Genomic DNA, 26272 nt, shown 5'->3' on the forward strand with positions numbered 1-26272 from the left:
TCTTCTAATCAATTACAACCGATATTGTTTAAGCAAGGTGTTTGTTGTTATGATTAATGGCCTCCTCATTTCAACATTTTTGCATGAGAATATGTGCAATCAACCAGCATCAAACTTTGAAAGCTTTTGATTATCGATGCTAAAGGTCTTCAGTTTATACTGTGCACACGTGCTCTGCCATTTTCTGCCCATCTCTAAAATGAATTGAAAATTATGGACAGGTAGATTTAATATTTTAAAGCTTTAACATATTTGAAGAATTATCTATTTCAAATATGTATGATGTGATAGTTTTAGTGCAATTTATTTTTATTCGAAAACCAACACATTAAACATTAAAATAATTTAATAAATTCTTAAGTTTAAGGTTTAAAATGAACACCTTTAGTTTCATTTATAATGAGAAATGACCGCTTCTTTGTAGTTGGTTTTGGTTTGCAACAGAGACAGAAGAAAGGCAACTCTGCAGCAAGAACAAGAAAAAAGAAATGTATAATATAATATTAAATTCCTTCACATTCTCTATTCTGCTGAAGAAGATATTCATGCTCCTTTTGTTGCTCTGACCCTCTCTCTCTCTCTCCTTCCTTTTGCAGTAATGAGTTAAGATTTTCCACATTCATCCACACACAGGTTTTTGAGTTTCTAAAAAGTAGTCATTTACTGCTATGGAAAAGAAGAAGAAGAAGCATAAGAAACTTATTGCCACTTCTTCTAATCAAGAGCCTGAATCAAATGATCTCTTGGTATGTGACCCTTTTCTTCTTCTTAAATGGGTTTGCCTTATTTTGTTTGTTCTTTGTATTAGCTGAAAGTTTATTGATTGATAATCTGGGGTTTCATTTTCCTGCCTTAATTTTTTTTTCGGGGTGTTCTCAAATGTGTTGTGGTTGAAGGAAAACGAGTGTTTTGTTATGTGTTATGCCAGGGTTCATTGTTTTGGATGATAAGAGCACTTTTTCTTTATTTAGCATAATGGAGTGAGAAGTTGTGCATTGTCAACAAATCCAGTTGTAATTGTTGCATTTCAATTTCCACTCCGCATGCAACTGGTGGATGGTTGTGATGAGTGCATCTTTGATTATTTTCCCAATTTTAACGAGCTGAATTCGTCATAAACAGAGCAAGGAACAACAAAATCAACCCAATGAGGCACTTGCTGCAAAGGTTACCAAAAATGGCAGCTCTTCACAAGAAAATCTTTCTTCCTTGAACGATCAACATTCACGTATTCTACAATGGCCATACACCACCCAACAGGCGGCAGAGCAGTCTTCCTTGAATCCAAGACCTTGTATATCAAGTCAGACGCCTCCTATTCTTGCAAGCCGACCACAGCAAGTAGCACCATTGCAGTCCAATTTCCCTAATCATCTTGTCCAGCAGGGCCAACCCACAGTGCATTTAGCCCCATCCACTTCACCCTTCTGGCTGCCGCAGCCACCTAGTTACCATTTCCCTGCAGTATCTGTGCCTGCTACATTTCAGCCGTTCACTGCTAGTTGGCAACCGTCTCCTCTAATTGGAGGAACTTCCCCAAGGAGCCAACATCAGGTCCCAAATATCGGTTACCATTTTAGCCCGTACCCAAGTTTTCCAGGTAGGATTTGAACCAAGTACTTTGAATGTTACTGGTTTTCCTGGTAAGGCAAGCCAAAGTTCTTTCTGATTTATGTTTATCATATCTCATCATACTGTGTGATTACTATTAGTGCGAATTGATTTATGACATATCAATGGATATATGATGCTAATATGATCAGTTAGTGAATTGTGCATTCTACCAATTTATGTAGCATAGTTTCTAATTTGGAAATCAAGAAGTTGCTAAATAGAGGACCTTGGAGCCATGTAATTGTGGATTTTTCATGTGAACAGGTCCTTGGGATCCCTCTTCTTGGTGGACTCATGGTCAGCAAGTTCATCCATCTTTCAACTGTACTTTCCCAGGAGCTTATAATGGCTCCTTTTCTTCAGAACCTCCGCCAATGCCTACTTGTTCAGCAACCTTTGGAGAGTCCTCTCAAAGAGGGATTATTCGCCCAATGGCTAAACTTTCTCAGAAGCATCAACAACTTTGGGAAGCCCAAGTAGTAGTGTTTTACTCACCTAATCAGTTATTTTAGTATTTGTTTTTGCGCTTCTAACCATTGTTAGTAACACTTTGGTTTATCTGTTTCTATATGCAGTCATTTGAGAATGTTATGCTATGGAGAGTAATTGGTCAGTTGCAATCAGAATTAGCTGATTACAAGAGTCAAATATTAAAGCTTGAAGGTCAAATTGCATCTCTGAAACCGCCTGCGGATGAGCCTTCTGCTCAAGCTGTTCAGACTGGCTTATCCGGAGCAGCATCAAAGAGGGGCAGACCTAAGAGGGCAGTTGCTTCAGTTGATGTGTCTGCTTCTCCTGATGAGTCTCATCCTCAAGCAAGAGGTCAAAAGCCTGCAGCAAGTAAAGTTCAACCTGAGTCTAGAGTTCTTTTTTTTGAGAAAGTTGTTCTAAACAAGGTGGAAAAAACAGCTCACTCTATTTCGAGTACCAAGAAAGATAATGAGAAGACCATAACAAATAATAGTGTTAATGGAAGCAATTTGCCTATGCCTGCATTCCACAACCAAGCTCACCCGGAAGGTCCTAGCATCCAAATTTGCGGAACCGAGACCAATTCCTCTTTAGCTCAGCAACCTAAAGAAAACGACAAGGGGATTTCAGATACGCACATGGGAGGGACAAACGGTGAAGCCCTTGCTTGGCCTGCAAGTTTTGTAACTGAAGAGCCTCGGAGAAACATATATAATACGATCTCTCAAAGTTTATATGACAATGGCTGTTTGATCAGAGAAGCAGGAAAACTTACCTGGATGGAGTTTTGTGAATGAAGAGGATGCTTCAGATGAGGTTGAAGATGGTGTAATGGCCTCATCAAAGGATGAAAATGAAGAGGAAATGAGAGATGATGTTAGCTCAGAAGCTGAAGAAATTGCTCAAACAAAAGATGAGAGTGCTTACAAGATGGATTCTGCAGTAGGAAGCTACCCCAAGAATTTGCCTCAATATAATAACTGGTCTTAGGTTCCTGCTGTGTACATGGAAATTGGGTCATCAATTTCTTTGGTTTTGGCTTACATGTAGAGAGAGATTTGCCCTAAATTTTGTAGGAGAGTAGGATTTTAACCTGGGCAAAGTTAATTATATATTATGAAATTGCTACTAACTTCACTGAACTCTTGTTTCATCTAATGTTATCGTCTTCCATGTGTACAAGTCCTGCTGATTTACAAACCTCTCAAGCTAATCCAAGCATCAATAGGGCATCAATGATCGTCCAAATTTCATCACCATCTTTAGCTACAGTGCCATTCGTTCGAGACGCAACGTCACTGTTTGTATCATGCGGGTCTGGTTGCTGTTTTAAACCCAAGATGCAAGGTTAAATTCATGTTTTCTAGTATTTAAGTCCAAGCAAGTTTGTAACCCTAATTTAAAGTTAGATAGTTTTTTTTTTTTGGATTTAATATAATTCAAATCTTGTGAGATCGCTTCGATGTATATTTCCATTTACAGTTTCACAATGAGAATCGGATTATATACAGTTGAATGCATATATAGATGTGCGCACTAATTCTGGGACATTCGAGTTCTGTGAGATTTCTTTCTCATTATTTTATAAATTTCATAATAATTGGTTTTATGTTTTGGTGTACTGTTGTATGATTTGTTGAATTCAAATTTTAATTGCATGATTCAAGTAAATATTATTTATTGTTATTTTTAAATATGATTCAACTTTATTTTTGACTTTTGACTATTAGGGATATATTAAATTTGATTTTTTATATGTTTATATATTTTTAAATTAACTTAGTTGAGACAATAAATTGCCAAAGTGTTTTATGTTGTTGAAATTATTTTATTTTAAAATATAAGAAGTTGTGTACATGTAACTTAAGCCATGTTAGCATTTATCACCTAAAGGAAGGTTGATATTTAATAAAATTATATGTGCAATTATGGTAATAAACATGTGACGATTATTCGGTTTTACATGTAAGTAATAAATCGACCCAAATAAAGATTTATTGTTTAACATATTATTATTGTTAATGTTTGATTATGGCAACAAGATATCAATTACAAGTTAATAGCTTGTCCAAATATGAAATATTAATGAAGTGTCGATATCTTGTGATGGGGTTTATATTTATTTGAATTTATTATTTTGGTTTATATTTGAACACTTATGTGAGCTTATTTTATTTGATTCAGCTACTATTATACTTGTCAACATCATTGCATTCATTGAAACATTTGGGGCATTGTTTTGTTCAAAGATTATTGTGAATTTTTATAATTTTTAAGAGGGTCAATTCTCTCATTTTCGAATTTTACAAGGATCCAAAAGATATTTATACCAATTTGTTATTAAAATTATTATAATTGTTCCTGTTATAAACTTCAACTTGACTCAAATATGAAAAACCGAAAGGCTTATTCGATTTGATTTGAAAATTTGATTAAGTTGAGTTAATCGATTTGATTAACTTGAAATTCGATTTATTTTTTTCCATTTTGAAATGGTTTTTCTCGCTTGAGACCTTGTTCTTTTGGGTTAGGCCCTGATAAGTTTTTCTTATTATTAGTGAGCTCGATTCAGTTTAGTTAAGTTTTTAAAATTTTTCAAAATGTTCATAATAATTCGGCTCAATTTGGTTCTTGATTTTTCATATTAATTTTGGATTTTAGATTTTTAGACTTTATTTTTATAAAATGGACTTTGCTTTATAGCATTTGAGCATTATTTGGTGAAGTTTCAAAGTTTTCTTCATAAATATTTTTCTTAAAAATAAATTTTCAAGTAAATAAAAATAATCAATAAATGTTACATAGTATTTTTTTAAAATTAAATGTGAAATATTTATTTTACATCATAAAAAGCTTAAAACTAATTATAAGTTAAATAAAAAAATACTATTTGATTGGTATAACTCTTATATTTAGAGTTGTTTTAGTATAATTTTATAATATTTTAGGAGATAATTTTAACATTTAAATTAGTTTTTAGTCCATTTTATAGTTTTTTTTGGATTAATTATATTTTATTTGATTTTTTTATCATTTTTAGAGTTAGTTCAGATTTACTTATTATTTTCCTCTCTACATTGTAGGTTTCGAATAAGAATGAAATGTTTGAAGTATAGAGTAAAAAAAGTAGTGAAGAGAAGTCTTCCACTCTATCGGATTTCAGTTCGTTGGAGCACAATCTTCAATTCAGAATTTTCAAATAGCAAGCAATCCGCTCCACCCCAATTTTGTCTTCGGTGGAGCAGAGTGATTAAAACCCTAAAAATAAGGGGTGACTCAAGAGAAAAAGAGGGGAAGAGAGAAAAAGAATCAACTTGGAGGCTAAGAAACAATTCTCTCACACCAAGGGGAACTTAGAGCTTGTAAAGAGAAGAAAAAAAAGAGATTCGGAGCGCTCAACATCTATTCGATAATTATTTTTCTGTCTAGATTATTTCTTTCTAGTTTTTATCATATAAGTCTTTTTTTGAATCTCTTCTTGTATTGTTTTCTCAAACCAACATGAACTAAACTTTGTTTTCTTGGAACGATAATGAATCATAATTCTTAGTTAATTATTATGTTCTCTTTAATTGCTTCAATTTGTGTTAATTATTTATTCAGTCCTATGCTTATTTAATTTACTTGACTGATCACCAAGTTACATTAATTTGATAATCTTGATTTGTCTTGGAAGAGGAAATTAAGGTTTAGATTTAGACTGAATAGATTAGGATTAACTTTAGAAGCATCGACAAATGAATTAATTTGCGGTTAGGATAAGAATATACTTGATGCCCTAATCAATCTTATAGGTCTGATTGTAGTGACTTCGCCGAACTTACGTAGCATAGGAATATAGCTACTGGGGGGTGGGGGAATAACTTAGATACTAGAAAGGTTTGGTTAATGCCATTGAATCCTAGGTTAGTAATTACATAGATTGAACAATTGAGCGAGAGATAATTAATTGACTGGAATATATGAAGTTAAAGTTCCAAGATCATTAAAATTGATTGAGAAACTTATAGATTTTCATTATTTTAGTTTAATAGAATTTTCATAACTTTTTAGTTTAATTTTAGTAACAATTAAAATTAAATTTTTTGTTCGAGATAAGATAAAATTAAATAATTAGTGATTAACAATTTAGAATTTTCTCCTCGTGGGAACAATATATTTTTTATCATTTTATTATTTGATTCGCATGTATACTTACATAAAGGAATTTCACACACCAATTAAGTTTAAATAACTGTAAATTTTAACTTAAATTTCAAAATTATTCAAATATTAAGATTGGGAATAATTTTTTTAATTTTTCTTAGCAATATTTTTTACATTTATATCAATATTATTTACAAATAAATATAAAATATTTTTTATTATCTAATTCGAATGACAAATTGTCCATGATCCAACCCATATATCAAGTTAAAACACAAAAAGGATTGTGAGCTATGAAATTGAAAGTTGTTCCTAGCAACCCCATAACCTCCCCACCCAAAATTAGATATAGAAAAATGATTATGTTACGATAAGAAAAAAAAATTGAGTTTAGGCCTAAGATATGCAAATTAATTGCTGAGATTCAAACCTATTATTAATATTTTTTAAAAATAATTATATAAAATAGAAGAATTAAACTCCAACCTAAATAGTTTTTTTTAAAGAAAAACTTAAGACATATAACCTAAATTTAAGGGTAGCATTTTATATCATTTACTTTGGGTGAAATTTATTGAATCAATTCACTTAAATTGTTAATTTTTAATTTAAAAGATTAGTTTATTGCGATGTATATTTGAATAGGATCCAATCATTTTGGGTTGAGACTTGATATTAATGTTGAGTTATGTTATTTTGAATCGCATTATTTCAAATTCAATAACTTAAATTATGATTGTTTTAGAAAAGCGCAGAGTTGATTATTACGGATTATAAATTTAATTAATTCATTAATTATTAAGAATGTGAAGCAAGTTGTTTTAAAATAAAAATTTAGGAGATTTAAGTTTACTAAGAGCCTTTTTATTTCATTAGAAGTTTGGCTAATAAAAGGAAGATAGTCGGATTCAATAAAAATATCATTTAGAGTTTGTTTAGTTTTTTAAAAGTTGTTTCAACTCAAGATTGTTGGTGGGAGGGTTTGTGAAGAGAGTTGATTAAAATGGTTTGTTGAATTTATTGAAGTTTTTACTTCCAAAGGCCCAATCGGATATCCATCTTAGTTTGTTTTGTTCAATTGAGAACTATACAATGATTCTTCCAAAGCAAATCAGCAGCTTACTCGAGTATTTCTAGCTGAAATACAACAACGTTTCAAGTTGTCCTACATCAAGTAGAAGCTTAAACTTTGTTACAGTCCAACTTCACCATCAATATCATTGTTAGATAAGTTTAGAGTTTAGGTTATTAATTAATAATTTGACTTACATCTGAAAGAAAAGAATACCTTTTAGGTTATTAATAATTTACTTACGTTTATTTTTATATCAAACCCAAAATTGGGTCCATTTTTAGTAATAAGAGAAAATCATACCTAGGATTCCAAGAGTAAACAAAGAAATTGAACAAGGCAAACCTTTAGATTCTATATACCATATTATTTGTTTTATATAAACCATCCCATTTCTTCCTAAACTACTCCTCCCATCTACAAACGGCAAACAATAAACCCATGCCGTATGCCACATGGCAACTTTCTACACTTCCCCGGATCTCACGTCCAGTCCATGCCTCTTTCATGGAACAATATATCCACGCTAAGGGAAAATAACTCAATTTCAGGTTCTTCTTTTATTACTTAAAGCTGATTGTTACCATTATATCACTTTCGGAGGAATCTATATCATTTATATTTATTTAATCCGATGTATCATAGTAAGCAACGCACATTGTTTGATAATTACTTTATTTTTATTTAATATTAAGTTTTTAAAAAATTTAGAATAAAATAAATAGGTAGGTAGCTACTTATTACTATTGGAATATTTTAAAATATTTATAAATGTTCCAATAGTTATAATTGAAAGGTTACAAGTTATCCAAAAGTTATGTCACTTGGTTATTAATCAAAAGTTGCTACTATTTATAGTAATGAGTTATGTTTCTTATTACCAAAAGTTATGTCACTTAATCATTAATAAAGAATCATAATTAGTCAAGTAGATATCTATTGAATAATTATATTTGTTGTTAAAAGACGTGACTATACATTTGGATAGTTATATCTCTATGAAGAGACATGAGAACTATAATTAAGAGTCAAATTTCATTTTGTTTGGTATACCAAAAACACATCAAAAGTTTCTTTCTATTCTCCTCCATCTTCTAATATTTTTAGATTGTTCTATAAAGAATTACTTCAAAAGTTATTTATAGAAATTGATACTCTTGCTATGCTCCTGTCACACCCGATTTTCTTTAAGTTTGGAATTTAGGAATAATTGAGGGATAAATTGAAAGAAACTGTAAGTTGGCGACTTCTACTGTAAAATCAAGAAAGCTTAGTGGTTGATTTAGACATAGTTAAGTTCCAATTCTGGTTCGGTTGGATGAGAACCAACTAGTTCGTTAGTGAGAGACAAAATGATTACCAATGGATGATTTTTATAGGGATGATAACCGATGCATAAAAGGGCTATAAATAACTGAGAAATGAATTCCTAGGGTGAGTTCTTCTCAGTTCTGTTTTATTTTATTTCTTCTTCATCTTCTTCTTTGGTTTCTTTAAAGAAGAGATAATTAAGGCGATCTTTGCATGGAGTAGTGATCAAGAGATTTGAGTTGTAAAAGTAGAGAATCCGATGAACTGGTAAGTTCTAAGTCCTTTGGTGTTAGTAAGATTAAGAAATAAAGTTATGAAGTTTTAGAACCTTTAAAGGGTTCTTCATGTTTCTAGAAACTGAGTTTTTAAGCTGAAATTGCTAAATTTATTCTATGACTTTGGTTGTCAAGCTTAGTTGATAGGGGAATGAAAGCTCTAGCGTTCGGAAAAGCTAAGCTGACGAAGCAAAGAAGCATCAAGTGAGTTTCTGTACTCTATTCCTAGGATGTTGTGTGGCTGGCATGATTTTATGTTGAGTTTTGTGATGATGTATGATCTCCGCTGATTGTGAATGCTAAACATACATAAGATTGTTTTGGTATATGGGTATCAGCCAATGTAGTTCAAAATGCATGAAATAGTTATGATTCCATGTTTAAAAAGATAGTGTAGTCTATGATAGCATGTAAATGAAATGCATTTATTGCATGATTATAACGGTGGGATACGAAGGTGAAATTATTGACAGGTTAGACGAAGTTAGGATTTTTGAAATGGTGTTTTTGTATACCGTCATCTGAAATTGCTGGGTGCAAATTGTGATGAGCGAAGCTTTAGGCCTTGTAGAGGGGACACTACAGTGTTCGAGCATTAAGGTTAAAAGTAGCGAAATAGAGGAATGGATTGGGAAATGGAATTTCTGTTAAATTTTGTAATTTGGTGTTGCTGGGTGCAAATTGTGATGAGTGACGCTTTGAGTCTTGCGGAGGGGACACTGGGATATTTGAGCATCTAGGTTAGATGTGCAATGAAATGTTATCGACTAGCTCACTAAAACATCGTCACAATTCTTATTAGGTTCCACAGAGAAACATCGTGACAGCGGTCAGCAGTCTCTATGGGGCGACACTGTGACGATAGTAAGGTCCTTCGAGGCGACACCTTAAAGAGGTTTTAGGTGTAAGACCATAACTCGACTAAGGAAACCAATGGAGTCTGCCAGGACATTAAACATGGGGTAAAATGCGTAAGACCATAGCTCGACTATGACAACATAAAGAGTCCACCAGAACTTTAATCATGGGGTTAAACTGAGTAAGACCATAGCTCGGTTATGGCAACATATGACGTCTGTCAAGATATTAAACATGGGGTAGTTCGTCGGGAGATTAAACGCGGGTTAGACCACCAAGATGGTAATTAGGAAAATTAGGTATATGGAAAAAATGTTAGAAGAAAATGCAAGTGTTAGTGAGTGATAGTTAGCAAGCCAATTTTGAAGAGTCCGTCGAATAAGGCAAAAGTAATAGAAAAGAGAATATGTAACGCATCGATTTTTGGGGTTAGAAGTTTTAAAATTTATAGGTAGGGTCAGTGGCTAGATCAGACATTTGAGTTTGTTTTTCCATTTTAGTGTCAAAATGGGCCTACTGGTCTAGTGGTTGGTTGTGTGTTAGTTCACCTCTGGGTTCTAGGTTCGAATCCTCGTGTGTGTTTGAGGGGGTAATTTTATTTCAGATTTGTTTTTTTTTTAAGTTTCTAAAATATCTATTTATTTTAATTTTAAATTTTTAAAAAATGGAAATTCCCAAAAAGAGTTTTACATTCTTTTTCTTTTCTCACATTTCCTTTATCACGTTCTTATTTTTTTTTCCTTCCTTCTCTCTCTGTCAATTGGAACTTTGTTCCTTGGCTTCTACTCTATTTTTTTGCTTTGTTTAGCAATTTTGTTGACAGGGGCTTCAAAATTGACGGGTTTGAGGCATCGATCGTTTTGGGCATTTTGATCACGAATTAAGGTGTGGGTTTTGAACTTTTCCTTTTTGTTATTGAAGTACTGAATTGATTCTGGGTAATTCAACAAAATGAGTGTGTTCTGAATGGTATAAATCGGTATTGAATTGTTTTGAAATTTGGCAACCCTTTTTGTGTGATTTGATAGTTGAACAATTGGGGGTTTGTATTGGCTTTAAATAGCATGAATTCAGTTTATTATGGTGTTTTCTGAAATACTTTGATTAGGGGGTAGTTTTAGTGATCGAAAAATGAAACTTTTAGTAGATTTCAGTGTGGTTTCGTGACCACAGGGGCATGTGCCCCAACATGGGCGATTTACACGGTTGTGTGCAATTGGGATTTAAGGTTTCGGGCTAATTTGGGTGCCACGCGGCCTGGCCACATGGTTGTGTGGCTTATTTGGGGAAAATAGTCGATTTTTACATGGCTGTGTCCCCTGGGCACACGGGTGTGTGTATGTTTAGGAATTAGAGATTTAGTGATTTGGTGCCATACGAATGTGTGGCTAATTTATAGATTTAGGGATCTCACACGGGCATGTGTTTTGGATACATGGTCGTGTCTGGTGGGCACACGGGCGTGTGAGACCTTTACACAGCCGTGTCTGCCCTGTACTCTATTTTAGCACAAATAGATAGAGAGTTACACGATCAAATCACACGGCCATGTCCCTAGGTCACACGGGCGTGTGCCCCGTCCACATGGACGTGTTGACCCCCACATGGCATAGGCTTTTCCACATAGCCAGATTTTGTCCTGTGTCAAATTAAAGCTTGATTGTGATTCTGTGTGTTTCGGCTCCTAGCTAAGTCTTAACAATGGTGATTAGGACTTTAATTCGGCTTAGACTGGTGTGTTTTATATAGATGTTCCTTTATTTAAACAAATTGTTTGATTGTTACTTGAGTTTACTATGCCATTGATTCTGAATCCAGGTAAATGGTTGTACGTATTTCTGGTTCTGAGTGATTGGTGTGTGAGTGGTTGTGTGTGGTGCGCATTCTGTGACTGCACGAGAATTCTATAATTGATTGACTGGATGTGAGTTTCTGTGTTTGAATGTCTTTCTGGAAATTTTGTATTTTGATTATGTACGGCTGTCTGCATACATACATTTGCATAAAATTTTGGGGTTTGGTTGTGAAGAGAAGGAAGGCTGATTTTGATCTGATCTGGTAGTTTAACTGCAACTTATTTGTACAGCGGTTTACCGCACTGTACTGCATATACGTCAACTTTGTTGCGTATTATTATCTGATCTGGTAGTTTAAACTGCAATATGTCTGTACAATGGATTACTACATTGCACTGTACTGCATATACGCCAGCTCTGCTGTGTATTAGTATCTGAGTGGCTCAGTCCACATACATGGTGTGTAGGGTTGGATGGGCCTTTCGAGGTCTTTTGTTGTGTGTTTGGTTGGATGAGCTTAAATAGCTCTTTTGGGGTGTGATCGGGGGTGTGATCAGAGGACGGAGAGGTGATTTGGCTGGATGGGTGGGTTTGTATTACTTGACTGCATTCATACACATCTATTCGAGTGTTTTGGGTGTAAGATTTTCTAACTGTAGTTTGTCTGACTAAATAACACTTGTGACAGAATGTCTGTGTGGGACTTTGAGTGCTTGAGTTGTTACGTTCTGTTGGGACTTTGGTTCCGAGTTCGCTTTCCATTTTTGCGTATCTCTGTAAGTATGTTTTTCTATTGACCTGCTCTGGAGTTCTCTTCTGTAAATCTGTTGTTAATCGTTTTCGAACTCACACTGAGCTCGTATAGCTCACCCCCCTCAGTTTCCCTTTTTTTATGTATTTACCTGTTCTGAAATTGGACTCGGCATGTTGGAGGTCTTGGAAGCGTCACATTTTTTTTAAACTGCTTAATAAAGTGTTTTCTGTAAATCTGAATTTTTACGCAAACGATTTTGGATTGTAAATTCTGTTTTAAATACTGTAATATTTTTTTCGGGTTGTTAAATTAAAATTCCCCACGATCACTTCGGTGACCAATCTGACCTTTGAAATTCGGTCTAAACTTTTAGGTCGGGTATTGGGGTGTTACAAAATAGTCCCCAAAAATAGTAATCATGGAAGCTTGTAGGGCATATGGGTGGTAACCCAATAAGAATCAGACATGGGAAATGATGTGTCAGTAGCGCTTGGTGTATAGAAAAATGAAAGAAGATTTATCTGAGGATTGCAAATAAGGATCCTCCATTAAGAACTGCCAGAAAGTGCTCAGTGAAATTTTTAAGTTAGAGGTTCAATCATAAGTACGTTGGATAGACTATTTGGTAAAGAGGGGTTAGTTAGAACCCATTAACAGGTAGAGACACTAAGAAGGTTAATCCAAGTGGCAGATATGTCTGTCAAGACTATTCCTCTTTGAGGAAAACCTAGTGCAAGAGTATCCTCTATATAGTTAGTTCCATAGGGAACTATCATATAAGGAAGAATGTAAACTCAAACGGTTAATAGTCTACTAGAATTTGTAAACCAAAATGGTCCAGTACAGATGAATTTGGTGCACCTTAAAAGCAAGCTATCATAGTTAGGAAAGTTTACTACGGGGTAACCTAAACAATATTTCAACTCGAGTGTAGGGTAGAAGTAGAAAGGATGAAATAAGGTTAAGACTGCCAGTGTGGCGTGACCCTTTTCTAATAAGCCTAATGAGAAGAATGTTAGTTATTTTGCCAAAACTGTGATATGTTTCTGAGTCAGGATAAAGATAAAAAGGATGTTCATGATAGGAAGTGTGAAGAAGGGGAACAAAATGTAATATGTGCAAGGAAAAGTGAGAATTTGCAAGGATGATATATCATCCAGAATCCACCAAAATTAGTTGAATAGTTGAAAGCTCGACCAAGTAATGATAGTTTTGCGATCAATCTGCCAATAAAGAAAAGTAAAAGTCGAATAGGAGTCCAGCACTATAGATGAAGCGCGAATGTCTAAGTAAATCAGGGAGTCAGAGTATTTTATTTTCTTTTAGGTTAATACCTCAGCAAGAAGAGGGATAATCATATTCATACATGTAGTAGTAAAGAAACTCACTAAGTTCATTTGAGCTTACAGAAGTTTTGGCCTATGTTTGCAGGATTTATGGGATAGGAAACTCGAGAAGGGACCAAGCCAGACCATGTTAGACCAAGGAACATCACGCACATAAAAGGGGTACTTGCAGAGGCTTTGCCTCTGGGATTAGATTTGTTGTAACTAAGTAGTTACTTTAGAGATTAAATTTTCATGTTAGTCAATTACGTTTAGATTAAGGTCCTGTTATAATAATTATTCGAAATAAATTCAGAAAAGTCTTTTGGAAAATTTTTGACTTAAGCTTGATGTTAGATCAAATCGGTTTAGTTATGACACCTCAAACCCAGACTTGGCTATCAAGTCGGGTAAGGGTGTTACAACTCTGCTCAATGCTTAGTGGAATTTTTCTGTCAGTGCAAGATGTTGACAGCCATTGGGTTTCACTGTATACTCGAGGTTCATTTGTTAGTAACTCTTTTGCACTCCAAAATATAGGTGGGAACGAATATAACCTTAAAGAAAATGACATTGATGCACGCCTTGAAACCTTTGTTAATTTCTCGTAAATTCTTTTTTATCCCCATACACCAACAATCACATATAGTAAAAAAAATATTAAGTTGATTTTATTTCATTAAAATTTAAAATAAATTATCTTTAAAAAATATTCAAATTACCATATTTAAAATTTATTCAAATTTATCTAAAATAATATAAAATAATATATTAATATTAAAATTAAGAAATAAATAAATATTTTTAAAATTACTTTTACTTTTATAAAAAACATAATTATATGCAATACTTATATTTTACCAATTTACCAAACAATTTTCTAATATAAATTCAACAGTTATAAATTTAGTAATAAAATTCAACACTTAATTGTTCAATTTACAAAACAACACTTAAAAATATAACCATCAAATACATATAAAAGACTATTATTGATCAAAATCTTACATGTAAAACATATTGAAAAATTTACATGTACGATTGTAACATACAAATGTTATAACGAAATTACTTGAAAAATTGGAGACAAATCAAATAAAATTGATCGAACTTGATTTCTCAAATATAAATGAATCTTTTGTTTCTTTTTTCAAAAAGCTTGATTCAAGGCTCACTCGAACTAGGGTCTTGTTTGATTTAATTCATTGAAAAATTAAATTAACTAAAATTAATATTTTGGTACTTAATTTTTAAGCATGTTTGATAATTAAGTAATAAAAATAAATGATAGAGTTTTTCAATGAAAAGTGTGGAAAATAATAAGTAGATAAGGAGTAACTTATCGGTTAATGTATAATTTTTTCAATTATTTTTATTTTATAGATCCTTTAAATATTTCACGTTTAAAATTTTAAAAATTACATTTATCAAACAATCTAATTACATTTTGTACTTAGTTTTAACAAATATGGCAAACACATTATATAATTTAAATCTAGAACTTAATTTTTAAATTTATCAAGCGACACCTTAATCTTGAAACAATGCAGTCTGCTTCAAGGTTCATTGAGACTTGATATTGAAAATAGGTTTAGAGAGATGCTTGCTTGAGAGTATTGTCACACCGTAAGTTTTTCTTGTAGCACCCCGGTTTTGGCGAGTACAAGGTTTGGCGTGTAGCCTGAAATAGTTTAATTGGCAGAGGGATATTTTCCCATGAACATCTTTTGGCTTAGAGTGGGCGTATCCTTTAAGTGTGTATGTTAATGGTAGTGTAATCTTAAAATTCCTATGTTGATTGGAGCAGGGTGTCATAAATAAAAAGGTTTGTGGTTTGAGCTCATGCTGGGGAGGGGATTTACGCCCTTCTTGCCTGTAGTACTGTGCAAGTTGAGTTGTAAGGTAAGTTGGTTTGGGGCCAACTGAATATACGTCTGGATAGTTAAAATAAGGGGTACTCAATTAAGTTTCTTGGAAAGTGGTAAACCTTTGGAAAAATAATTTAGTAGGGATGTGAAATTTATCAAGTTTCAATAAGGACTTAGATTACATTAATGGATAATCAGGTTAAAGAAAGAGGGAGTTTTCTTCTTCCTTCTTTAAGAAGCACTGCTATCTAAATCTTAAGAAAAAACTAAAGTATTACTTTCTCTCTAAGTTTGAGTTACAAATCGGGATCTCTGTTAGTGACTATTCCATGTCAATTTAAATATTGTGACTCCGTATGTTAAAGTTATGAAGGATTAAGTTTGAATAAGTGCATGAATAGTAAGATGAAGAAGTAAGGCTTTATATAAGGATTATCTAGGTTTTTAATGATGGTAAAGGTTACAAATGAGTTTTAAACACGAAATCTGAAGGAAAAGCCCATGGCCATGACACCTTCTGAAAGGAACTAAAGGACAATGATTACCTAATGGGGTTCTCTGCGTGTCCAAGGACGATGATGGACAAGCCTCACATAATGTGAGTTTAGACAAATCCATATCGTAAACATGACAGGAAATAAAAACCTTTGTGGAGAAAAATAAAAGAAAAGCCTTTGTGGAAAATCATGAAAGAAAAGATTTTGTTGCTAAACATGAAAGAAAAGTCTTTGTGGCAAATCTTGAAAGAAAATCCTTTGCGGTGAAATATGAAAGGAAAACCTTTATGGTGAAATATGAAAGGAAAACCTTTGTAGCAAAATATGAAAGAAAATTCTTTGTGATAAAACATGAAAGAAAAACTTTTGTGGCGAAATATGAAAAGAAAGCCTTTGTGGAAAAATATGAAAGAAAAGCCCTTGTGGTGAAATATGAAAGAAAAGCCCTTGTGGTGAACCTTGCAAAGACAGTCTTTGTGGCATACTCCGGATGAAATGCCTTGTGGCGTGTCTTAATAGGACTCTCAGTGAAGGGCTTGAAGGATGTTCTTGATGGCGTGTTACCGTAAAGCCTTCATGGCATATTCTAAATTTCCCTAGTGGCACGTTCTATATGACTTTTAAGTGTAATCAGTGGAGTTAGTAAGGACAAAGTGTATCTATGGACTACATGGTAAAGTATTATATAAGAATAAGATTTGGTCAGAAATAATGAATTGATGAGAAATAGAGATGTAATGTGTTAGCATTGAAAATATATTCTAACTGGGGGCATGAATTTGTATGATCAAAGGAAGTACCTGTGATTTGTGTATGTGTTGCTTCTGGAATTGTGATGCGGTGATGACTCAGATATTGAAGGATGTAAGTGATTTATCGAAGACATTTGCTTAGAAAAGGAAATAACTTCAGAGTGAGGTATAGTATCAGACAAGTATAATAGAATAAAACTTGAGGAAAGATTCGTCAGAGACAAAGTTGAAGGTTAAAAATGATGAGATCGTCTATATAAATTACCAGTTGCAATATGAAAATATGAATCAAGTAATATATGTTTTCTTACTAAGTTCTTATGAGCTTACATGATTTTATACCTTTTTTTAGGCTAGGAGGAACGATGAGAGGACTACGCCAAAGGAAAAGGTGTATCGGGTTGTTATACATACAGAGCACGTTTGGCGGCGTATTCAAAGTTTGAATTGTCACTGAGAATTCTATACTTAGGGTGCCTGTAATAGATTAGGATTTCGAATCAAATATCATTATAATTTAATTACCACGTGTTGTAGTTGCATTTACTTATTGTATATGCTTATGTATTCAAGTTAGAAATTTTGAAATTAAGTTGTAATTGATTGTAATTCGTATAAGTGGACTAAGTTTGAGCCTGTATTTGTTTGGTAATACCCAATATCTGGATCTGGTTATTCGGATCGGGTTAAAGGTGTTATAAGTCTGGTATTAGACATTGGTTTAGTTGGTTCTTGGACCACAAATGTGAAGAAGCCCTGTATGCATAATACATCAAACCTAGTAGAGTTTCTTAAGTATGTTGAAATTATCTCATCATACAATCAATATATTAATAATAATTTAATGTAGAAAAGTAATGATGTAGTAAAGAGGTAAAAGAAAGGTAAAGGATTGAGTCATTAAAATAAGAAAAAGATGGTACATGAAATGAAGATAAATAAAAATAAATAATAAAAAAGAGATTTAGTCCTCTCCTTCGACATGATGCTCAGTAGGATCGAAAAGAACCTTATCTGTTAAGAGGACATCCTCTGTTTGCTCCACTTCCTCAGAAAATTTCCCTAAGTCTTTAAACTCCCCTAGATTCTCTTCGCCCTCTACATTAGACGAGTTAGAGATGAAGAAACCAACTATTTGTTTCCATTTTAACTAGAATTAGTCCCACGCCTTACCCTAGGTGTTATAGACATCAAAATCCAATGAATCAATAGGAATGTCTTTAAGGAAATCGAACTCAACCTAACTTAAGTTCATGGGACCGGCAGCCACTTGAGGCTAGTATAGTTTTTCTTTGCAATTGAGGCTTAAAATTTGTAACCTATATATGTAATGAATAACTAGCTTAACTTTCTATTAGTAGGAGCTTATAAGTGACCGCTTATAAATGAGTTATCATTTACAGTAAAATATAACACCAAAAATATATTAAAAATTAGAATGACAGTTTCTATAAGTGCACGGGTCAAATTGTAATATAATTTAGTACAACAAAATACTTTGAAAGTGTTCTGAGGATCATACCCAATAGAGGATGCAATAAATTATGAAAACATTTTTATAGCAATAAGTCTAAGTAGTAGTAATTAATTCCTATATTACAATGAACCATAAAATAGATCAAGGAGATAAAAATAAATAATGAAAACAAATAAATACAAAAAATAAACAAATGATAAATATCAATAAACCAATCAAGAAGATTAACTTGCTTCAGGGTTTGTAACTAACTTCAGATTAGGGTTTTAGGGTGGATTAGCTACTGATTAACCAATTATTACCTTCCGGACTCTAATTAACTAATTGATTAGTTGATACTCGCTTATCTCCCGAACTCACTTTCTCAACCAGGATAAATTGCGATTTACTCGGTTCGAATTATCTCCCAACCTCGTCTAGCCTATGATAACTTCCTAGGGTTGTCAATCCTAGTGGTTTAAGAAAATGTAATTCATACCAACTAATCCCTCTCGGGAAACCCTAAATCCTTTGTTAATAACATCCCCATCCACTCATTAATCATCCCTAAGGGATCTATCCACTCATGTTATTCATAATCCTGATCTCAACTGAATAAATCATGTAAAGAACATGATTGATTCAGAAGAGAAAAGAGAATTGAATAATCATGGATTGAATATCGAATGAGGAACGGAGTAGCAAATCACTTGATTGGAATAAAGAATTAAATAAAATTCAAAAGAAAGTAAACTAAAATACTTTAATTAAATAAATAAACTCTTGAATCAAAACTAATTTCAAGAGGAAAAACAAAAGCGTTTTGAAAAGCCGAAAAAAAGATAATTTAAATCTACTCCTAAAGCACTAGGGTTTTTGAAGGCGTCTAGGATGACTTAGTTACATCAAACCTCTAATTTCTTATTTATAGAGGTGTTGACAACCAAAATTAGGTATGTTTCACGTCCAAGGTCTTCGTATAAAGTTCATTACACGAACGAAAATATCCTTGAATTACTTGGGCAAGAAGTCAACCTATGTCGCACCACACCATGTCTTTGGCGTGACACGACATGCAAATCTTGCCTAAGTCATTCACTTTGTGCTTTGACATCCCGGGAAGCTTGTGCATCACTTGTCCCTTGCTTCCACATCAATTGGGCATTTATATCTTCATCTTACACACTTAATTGAACATATTAGCACGACCTATGGCCCGTGTCGACCTATTGGGTCATAATACTTATAAAATGTGTTAAGAAAAACTTATTTTATTAATATTTAATTCTAAAGCCTAAATACCAAAACAAAATATAAAATGCTAAATTTCTTAGAAAACAAGCTCTTCAAGTGCAGAATTGGCCCTAATTGACTACTACATTTGACGATAGGTCAATAAGTCAATCATGTTGACTATGAGATGAGTGTTGTAGAATCGGTTAAGGAATTCATATTCAAGTTGTTCCCAATTATCAATCATTCTAGGTTCAAGAGTAGTGTACAAATTGAAGGCATTTGCTTTTAATGATTAGATAAACTATTTCACCATTAAATCTCTACCAGAGCCAAAGTTATTGTAGGTTTTCACAAAGTAGACAATATGTTGATGTGAATTTCCTTTTTTATTCGAATTGTTGGAACATCGGAGGTTGATACATTTTTAGCATTCTCAGATGATTTGTAATAACCCAATTTCTAGTGGTGTTAGAAAATGCAGTTTCGAGACTCCGTTATCATAAATCAAGGTGGTAAATGTTTAATAAATATTTTTATTAAACATTTAGGAAGTTAAAGTATAGATGAATTGGAATTTGTACATCCAATTTAGTCAAAAAAAATTTTAGTTAAGGCTCAATGACTAAAATGTAAAGTTCAATCACTATAGATTTTTTTATTAGTAAATGGGATATATGATTAAATAGAATTTTGGTTCAAAACAACAATTATACCATGTTAAAGTAAATGTTAGTGGACGATGTGATTAAGAGACCATTAACTTAAGTAAAATAAGGTTTGTTTAATTAAATTAAGTTTAATTAAGCTAATTTACAACATAATCCTAGTAGATAAATAGAATTTTGATGGAAAGAAAGAGAATGTTATCTCCTCCAACCGATTCTAAACAAGAACGAATTGTTTGACACCATAGTTAGGGGTTTTCATGCTTTTGGCTTTAATTTTAAGCTAGTCCCGAGCAATTTTTCTTTGATTTATGTGGAAATTGAATTATGGGAACTTGATTTAGCTAACCCATGTACTAATTTGTGAAATTTCTAAAGTTTTAGAAAGTTTCCATGGTTGAGATTTAATGACTTAGGTGTTAAATTGTTAGAAATTAAACTTAGTATAAGAAAAAAGAGTAAATGATAAAGCTTAATTGTTAGTTTTGTACATTAGGGACCAAATTGAATAAAATAAAAAATTGATGAATTCATGGTAGGGATGGAAAATAGAGGGTCCCTAATAAGTTTTGGTGAACTCAAATTTTAGTCTGAGGCTTTAAATTGAAATTTATGCTTGTCCTAGTTGTAGGGACTAAATTGAATAAATTAATTTTTTTAAAAAAATTGGTATTTGATTATGATTTGATTGGAATTTGATGTTGTGGTGTGTTTTATGATTGTTTATAGCTAACGACAACACCAAATCGTCAAGAGGGAAAGAAAATGAAAAAATTATTGACGAGTGATGCACGAAAATCTTGGTTTGTACTATAATTTAAGGTCATTTTTACTGCATTTTTGTGTTCTCTACATATGGGAGTGTTACGGTGAGTATATGTTGATAGTATGACATACTTTGATTGAGATTGGTATGGATTATTAGAATGGAGGACTAAATTTAATAGAATAGAAAAAAATGTAAACTGATGAAAATATGAAATTAACTTTGAAATGGATTGAAAAATGTTGTGTTATGTGAAAATGGATTATGAATTGGAAATGATGAAATGTAAATTGTACTATATGATGAATTGGATAATTGGTTACCTTATTAACTATACAAGTAGAGTCGAATATATTTGGCATGCTATAGGATTGGATTGTGAATGGGTTTATGCGCTTATGAGCCAAGATGCAGTTTGTGTTCTAGGATGCACTTTGTGAGCCAATATGCACATTACATGCCAATTTCCTTTATTTCGACTCATTTGAAAATGCACTTCGATGCTAATTTGGTGTGGTGGTTGGATGATCTGAGTATTCGTTCGAGTCTGAGTCATATTAATAAGGGTTACAAAATGTAATTTGGTGAATGATAAGATTGTGTATAAATTGTTACCATTGGAATTAATTGTATTTAAATGCGAAAGAAATGTTGAAATCATATAGTTGAGTATACAAAACAAATGAAATCGAGCCTTGGGAGCTAAAATGGATACAAATGAGTCAGTAGACTCTAGAAACAAAGTATAATGTGATATATGAAAGTGAATTATATGTTATGAAAAATAAATGATTTGTAGAAAAGAATTAAACTTGAATGATTAATGTTGTACTTGGATTTGGATGATTTAACAATTCGTTATATGCAAATTTAGGTATATAGATTGTTGATGAAAAGTATGGTAACTAAAAATGTAAGTGAGTAGGATGTTATGTGCATATATACATATATGTATTGAGTTGAAATATTTTGCTAATGTTTTTGTTATATGCTTTGAATTATAAATGTACCACTGAGCCTTATTGCTCAGTGTACGATTTATTTTCTCCATGTGCAGGTTCAGGTGATTCTTGAAGCCAACATCCAGACTATTGTTTACAACTCAACAAAGTTTGTAAATTGTATTTAATTTTGGTCTTATGGCATGTACCTAGGGATTTTGGCTAAATTTTTAATTGTTCAAATTGTATATGTTTTAATCTTATGCTAATGCCAATGCTTTGAATTTGCATTTGGATTTCTTCATCTATTTTGAATATAGTCTTGAATATGTTTTGGTTGTTTTTTTTTTTGGAAATATGAATGGTATAAGCCAAATTGATTAGTTGATATTAGAACTTAGTATTTTGATGGTATTTGGAAGTGCCAATTTTGCACAAATTGTATTGTATGCTTTGGTAGGTGTTTGAAATGGTAGTATGGAGGTGTTTAAACATGTTGTCAGTTTATCCAAACTTGTTCTAGGTTGATGCTTGTGAAAACAGTGAGTCACGTTGTGACAGTGAACCTCCGATTTCGTGACGAGATACAAAGAAAAGTTTGTGTGGCGATGTTATTGCTCAAGGTCATGATGAGCACCAAACAGAGAGTGGTGTTGCGACAAGGAACCCCCAGTGTCGCGATGTCGACTCAAAACTTTTTAATCCTTACAATTTAGTTCTATTTCAATCTCGGGTTAACCAAAGAGCTTTTGTAATTTGATCCTTGTTGCTCTGACAACGGATGTGACACCTTGTAACTAGGACCCGACGATCTGGGCGGGTAACGAGGTGTTACATGATCAATCCTTTGATTACACTGTTTTGCATATGTGTATGAAGATGAAGAAACACTTTTACATTAATCTTTCATAGCTTCTGTAACACGCTAACCGTCGCCAGATGTGTGAACATCTAGACTAGAAATACTACAAAAAATAGATAATTAATAAAACAGTTGTGTCCGTAAGTATCTAGGTCAAATTGTAATATAGTAAATAATGTTACACCAAAATACTCCAGGAAGTATTCGGAGGGTCATACCCTAGGGGATTGCATTAAACTTAAATTAATTTTCTACACTAATAGGGCTAAATAGTACTAATCTAAAATTATATTACGAACAACCAAATTAAAAGTGATTAACCAAAATAACATAATTTATATAAAATTAAGACAAACAAATAACAATTGGAATTAAATCCAATTAAGCAGGCAAAATATTAACTCACTTCAGTGTTCCAAATTAACTTCAGAATTTAGGTTTTATCGAGTTAGCTATTGATTAACTAGTTATTACCTTTCAGCCTCTAACTAATTAACTAATCGACCAATACACGCTCGACCTCGTTTACTCGGTAAAATTATCTCTCGATCTTGTTTATCCTAAATTTCTTCCTAGGGTTTCATCTCACATAATTTAAACCAACTAACTTGGATTTAAACCCTAATTCATCCATTAATTATTCACACATCCACTCATTAATCTCCCTAAAAAAACTAGCCAATCATGGATCTAGATGCAGTTATCCCTAATTTCATATTTAACATACAAACTAGTAAATTAAATAAGAAAATAGAATAAGAAAATAATTCCATTTTGATGTCGATTTGGGCATGAAAGTAGAATTTCCTTTAACAGTTGCGAAGATAACTCCCATTGCAATTGGAAACCGAAAAGAAATAAATAAAAACTATTTAATTAAAAGTTTGGATCAAAATCAAATCCAAGTTAAACAAAAATAAAAACTGTTTAGGACTAAAATAAAATAAAATAAAAATTGAAATTAAAACCTTAAAACTAACAAGTGGCTCACTTGGCCAAACACTTTAAAATGAGGCTCAAGACTACTATTTGTGGCCAAAATTTTCTGACCTAATTAGGTTAAAAATTAACATCCTTAATTTGATAAATATACATTGTGCGGACTAAATTGCCCCTGATTAATTTTGGCTTGTTTGTCACCCGGTGTCGCGACACCACAGGACCTGTGTTGCAACACTATATTTTGAGGCCAAATTTTTTGGTGTTGAAGCCCGATGTTGCGACACCATAGCCCGATGTTGTGATGCTACTGTCGTCCTTCGCGTTCTAAGCCCGAAATAAGTGTTCTACACACTTAAGTAGCTCATTAGTTCATCCCTAGGCTCGTATAGGCCTATTAGGTTATCAAATGGTTAAAAATTGCATAAAACGCTTATTTTGCAAAAATTAAACATAAAGTAATAAAAATAAAAAACATAATAAAAAATACAAAAGAACTAGAAAAGAAGCTCGTTAAGTGCTTAAAAGACTCTAATTCGCCATAAAACTTTTTGGTAGATCACACCCCTTGCCCGACCCAGTCGTCGATTCCAAGTTACGAAATGTTACAATCGATACCAAAATAGTTACAACATTTGATGATTGATTTACATCGTGATACAAGCATTCATAATCAGAAAAATTCATAAATACATTATACAATCCTTTCCAGGACTTGGTCGAGCTTACGAAAGCTTAGTTATTAAATTTAAATATGAATAAGGACCAAATTGCAAAGTTTCCAAAACTTTAAAACATATATTAATACCCCCTGAACTAGTATCGATACCATTTATAGTTTCGATGTTTAAAAAATTCTTCATTAAAACATAAGTATTGATACTTGTCATATGGTATCGATACCTCTTTTCTAAAGTATCGATACCTATTCCAGTATAAATATCGTGTTATGATTTGTTTCTTTTGTAAAAATTAAATAAAATAAAATGTATCGATACCCTGATATAGAGTATCGATACTTTAGTTTGGTATCGATACCATTTTTGGATTCGAAGTTTTGGAAATTGAGAAAATTTGCTAATGTACAGATACCCTTCCTAAGGTACCAATACCTCAAGACAAAAATGTCAAAAATATGCATTTTTGGTACCCATTTCATGGCAAAAAAAAAAAAAAACCCCAATGGTATATAGTACAACTCAAAACCTACATAAAATCAGTCCAAGTTCGCATATCTGACATTCAACTAACCATTCCCAAAATCACCAAACTATTATGTATCAGTTATGGATTTAAACATGGCAATTGAACCTATGAATTCATAAACCATTCAAACTTACTTCGTTATTGAAATTCAACTTTTGAACCAAACCAATACACTACCAAATACTACTCACATGATTTATTTTTAACTAAACATAATACCGACATACTCATTTATTTACTTAACCATTAACAAATCCCAATTTCAAGTATTATCTAAGGTTCAAATCAAACTATCATCCAAGATAACATACTAATTTTAATGCCTATGTACATGCCACATAATCGGACCCAAAATGATTAAAAGACTACCGAGTGATAAGTTGGATTGTGTGAGTTTTGTGATGATCTGATTGACACGTTCCACAATTCGACAACTATAGACAAAAAGAAAACAACGGTAAGCATATTGAATGCTTAGTAAATTCATATTAAAATAACTAAGCTTACCTTAATATTTTAACAAATTAAATAATAGAAACACAAAGGCATAAGTATGATAATCCATGGCATCCTTATGTGTTCATACTCAATCTATCAACACAACAAATGAGTTAGTACCTTAACATAATATGATCATAAATTCAACCCATTTACATATGCATTCATACCGACTTATACCATTTACCATTAAATCTTCACCCATTTTGAAAATATGAAAACTAATTTTATGATCAGTCTTTCTATTCATTTCATCTCCGTTTAACTACCATTTTAGTATTTGAGCTGCTCACTCAAGCTTCAGATCAAGGTCATTATTCAAGCTTTACCCCATGCTACTCACTTAAGCTTCAAAGAATTCTCAACACTTGCTGAATCTCAAGGCATCGGTAAAGTATAATTCGTTATTACTCACACAAGCTTCAGAGAATCCACAACACATGTTGGATATCAAGCCATCGGTCATAAAATCTCTAATCAAACACCCGATTCCTTTTGATCCTTATTGACATACTGTTCGTAATCTAATTGTTTACTAAGTTCATATAGGCATTATTACAATATACCATTCATTCAATTTATTGTAATATAGTAAAAAAAAATATCATTTAAGTATATCAACATTACACATCCATCTAATACATTGTATTCATTCATAATAACTATAATTTCTATACTTTACGATTTAGTCTTTAAATGCCAAAATCATCAAATTACATTTAACCTAAACTAAAAGATATTTTTAATATCGATCAAACATAACATAAATAACATAGTAAGTTTCATACAAACTTACCTAGAAAAACAACAACTAACAAGATGTCGAGGACTAATAAATAATTTTACCTTTTCCTTAATTATCCTCCGTTGATTCAAATCCCTATCTATATGATGATTCATTTCAATTCATCAATTCCAAATACTTTATAATATCTTATTAAATGCATATGAAAATTAAAATTTA

At 32.4% G+C, this 26272-nt stretch overlaps 1 protein-coding gene across 3 annotated transcripts; it reads left to right on the top strand.

The window, feature by feature from the left end:
- The first annotated feature begins 410 nt into the window (after positions 1-410).
- Positions 411-3227, top strand: LOC105804088 (uncharacterized). Of its 3 annotated transcripts, XM_052623442.1 has the most exons (5): positions 411-490; positions 597-746; positions 1123-1600; positions 1879-2093; positions 2190-3227. In XM_052623442.1, exons 2-5 carry the CDS (start codon positions 669-671, stop codon positions 2880-2882), a joined length of 1464 nt encoding a protein of 487 aa, XP_052479402.1. In that variant the 5' UTR covers positions 411-490; positions 597-668; the 3' UTR covers positions 2883-3227. The 3 variants fall into 3 exon arrangements, with proteins under 3 accessions (XP_052479402.1, XP_052479401.1, XP_052479403.1); XM_052623441.1 differs by lacking the exon at positions 411-490 and having other exon boundaries at positions 554-746; XM_052623443.1 differs by lacking the exon at positions 411-490 and having other exon boundaries at positions 554-746; positions 1879-2090.
- The last annotated feature ends 23045 nt before the right edge of the window (positions 3228-26272 follow it).

Source organism: Gossypium raimondii, chromosome 11 (assembly GCF_025698545.1).
Source record: "Gossypium raimondii isolate GPD5lz chromosome 11, ASM2569854v1, whole genome shotgun sequence".
NCBI classification, from domain to species: Eukaryota; Viridiplantae; Streptophyta; class Magnoliopsida; order Malvales; family Malvaceae; genus Gossypium; species Gossypium raimondii.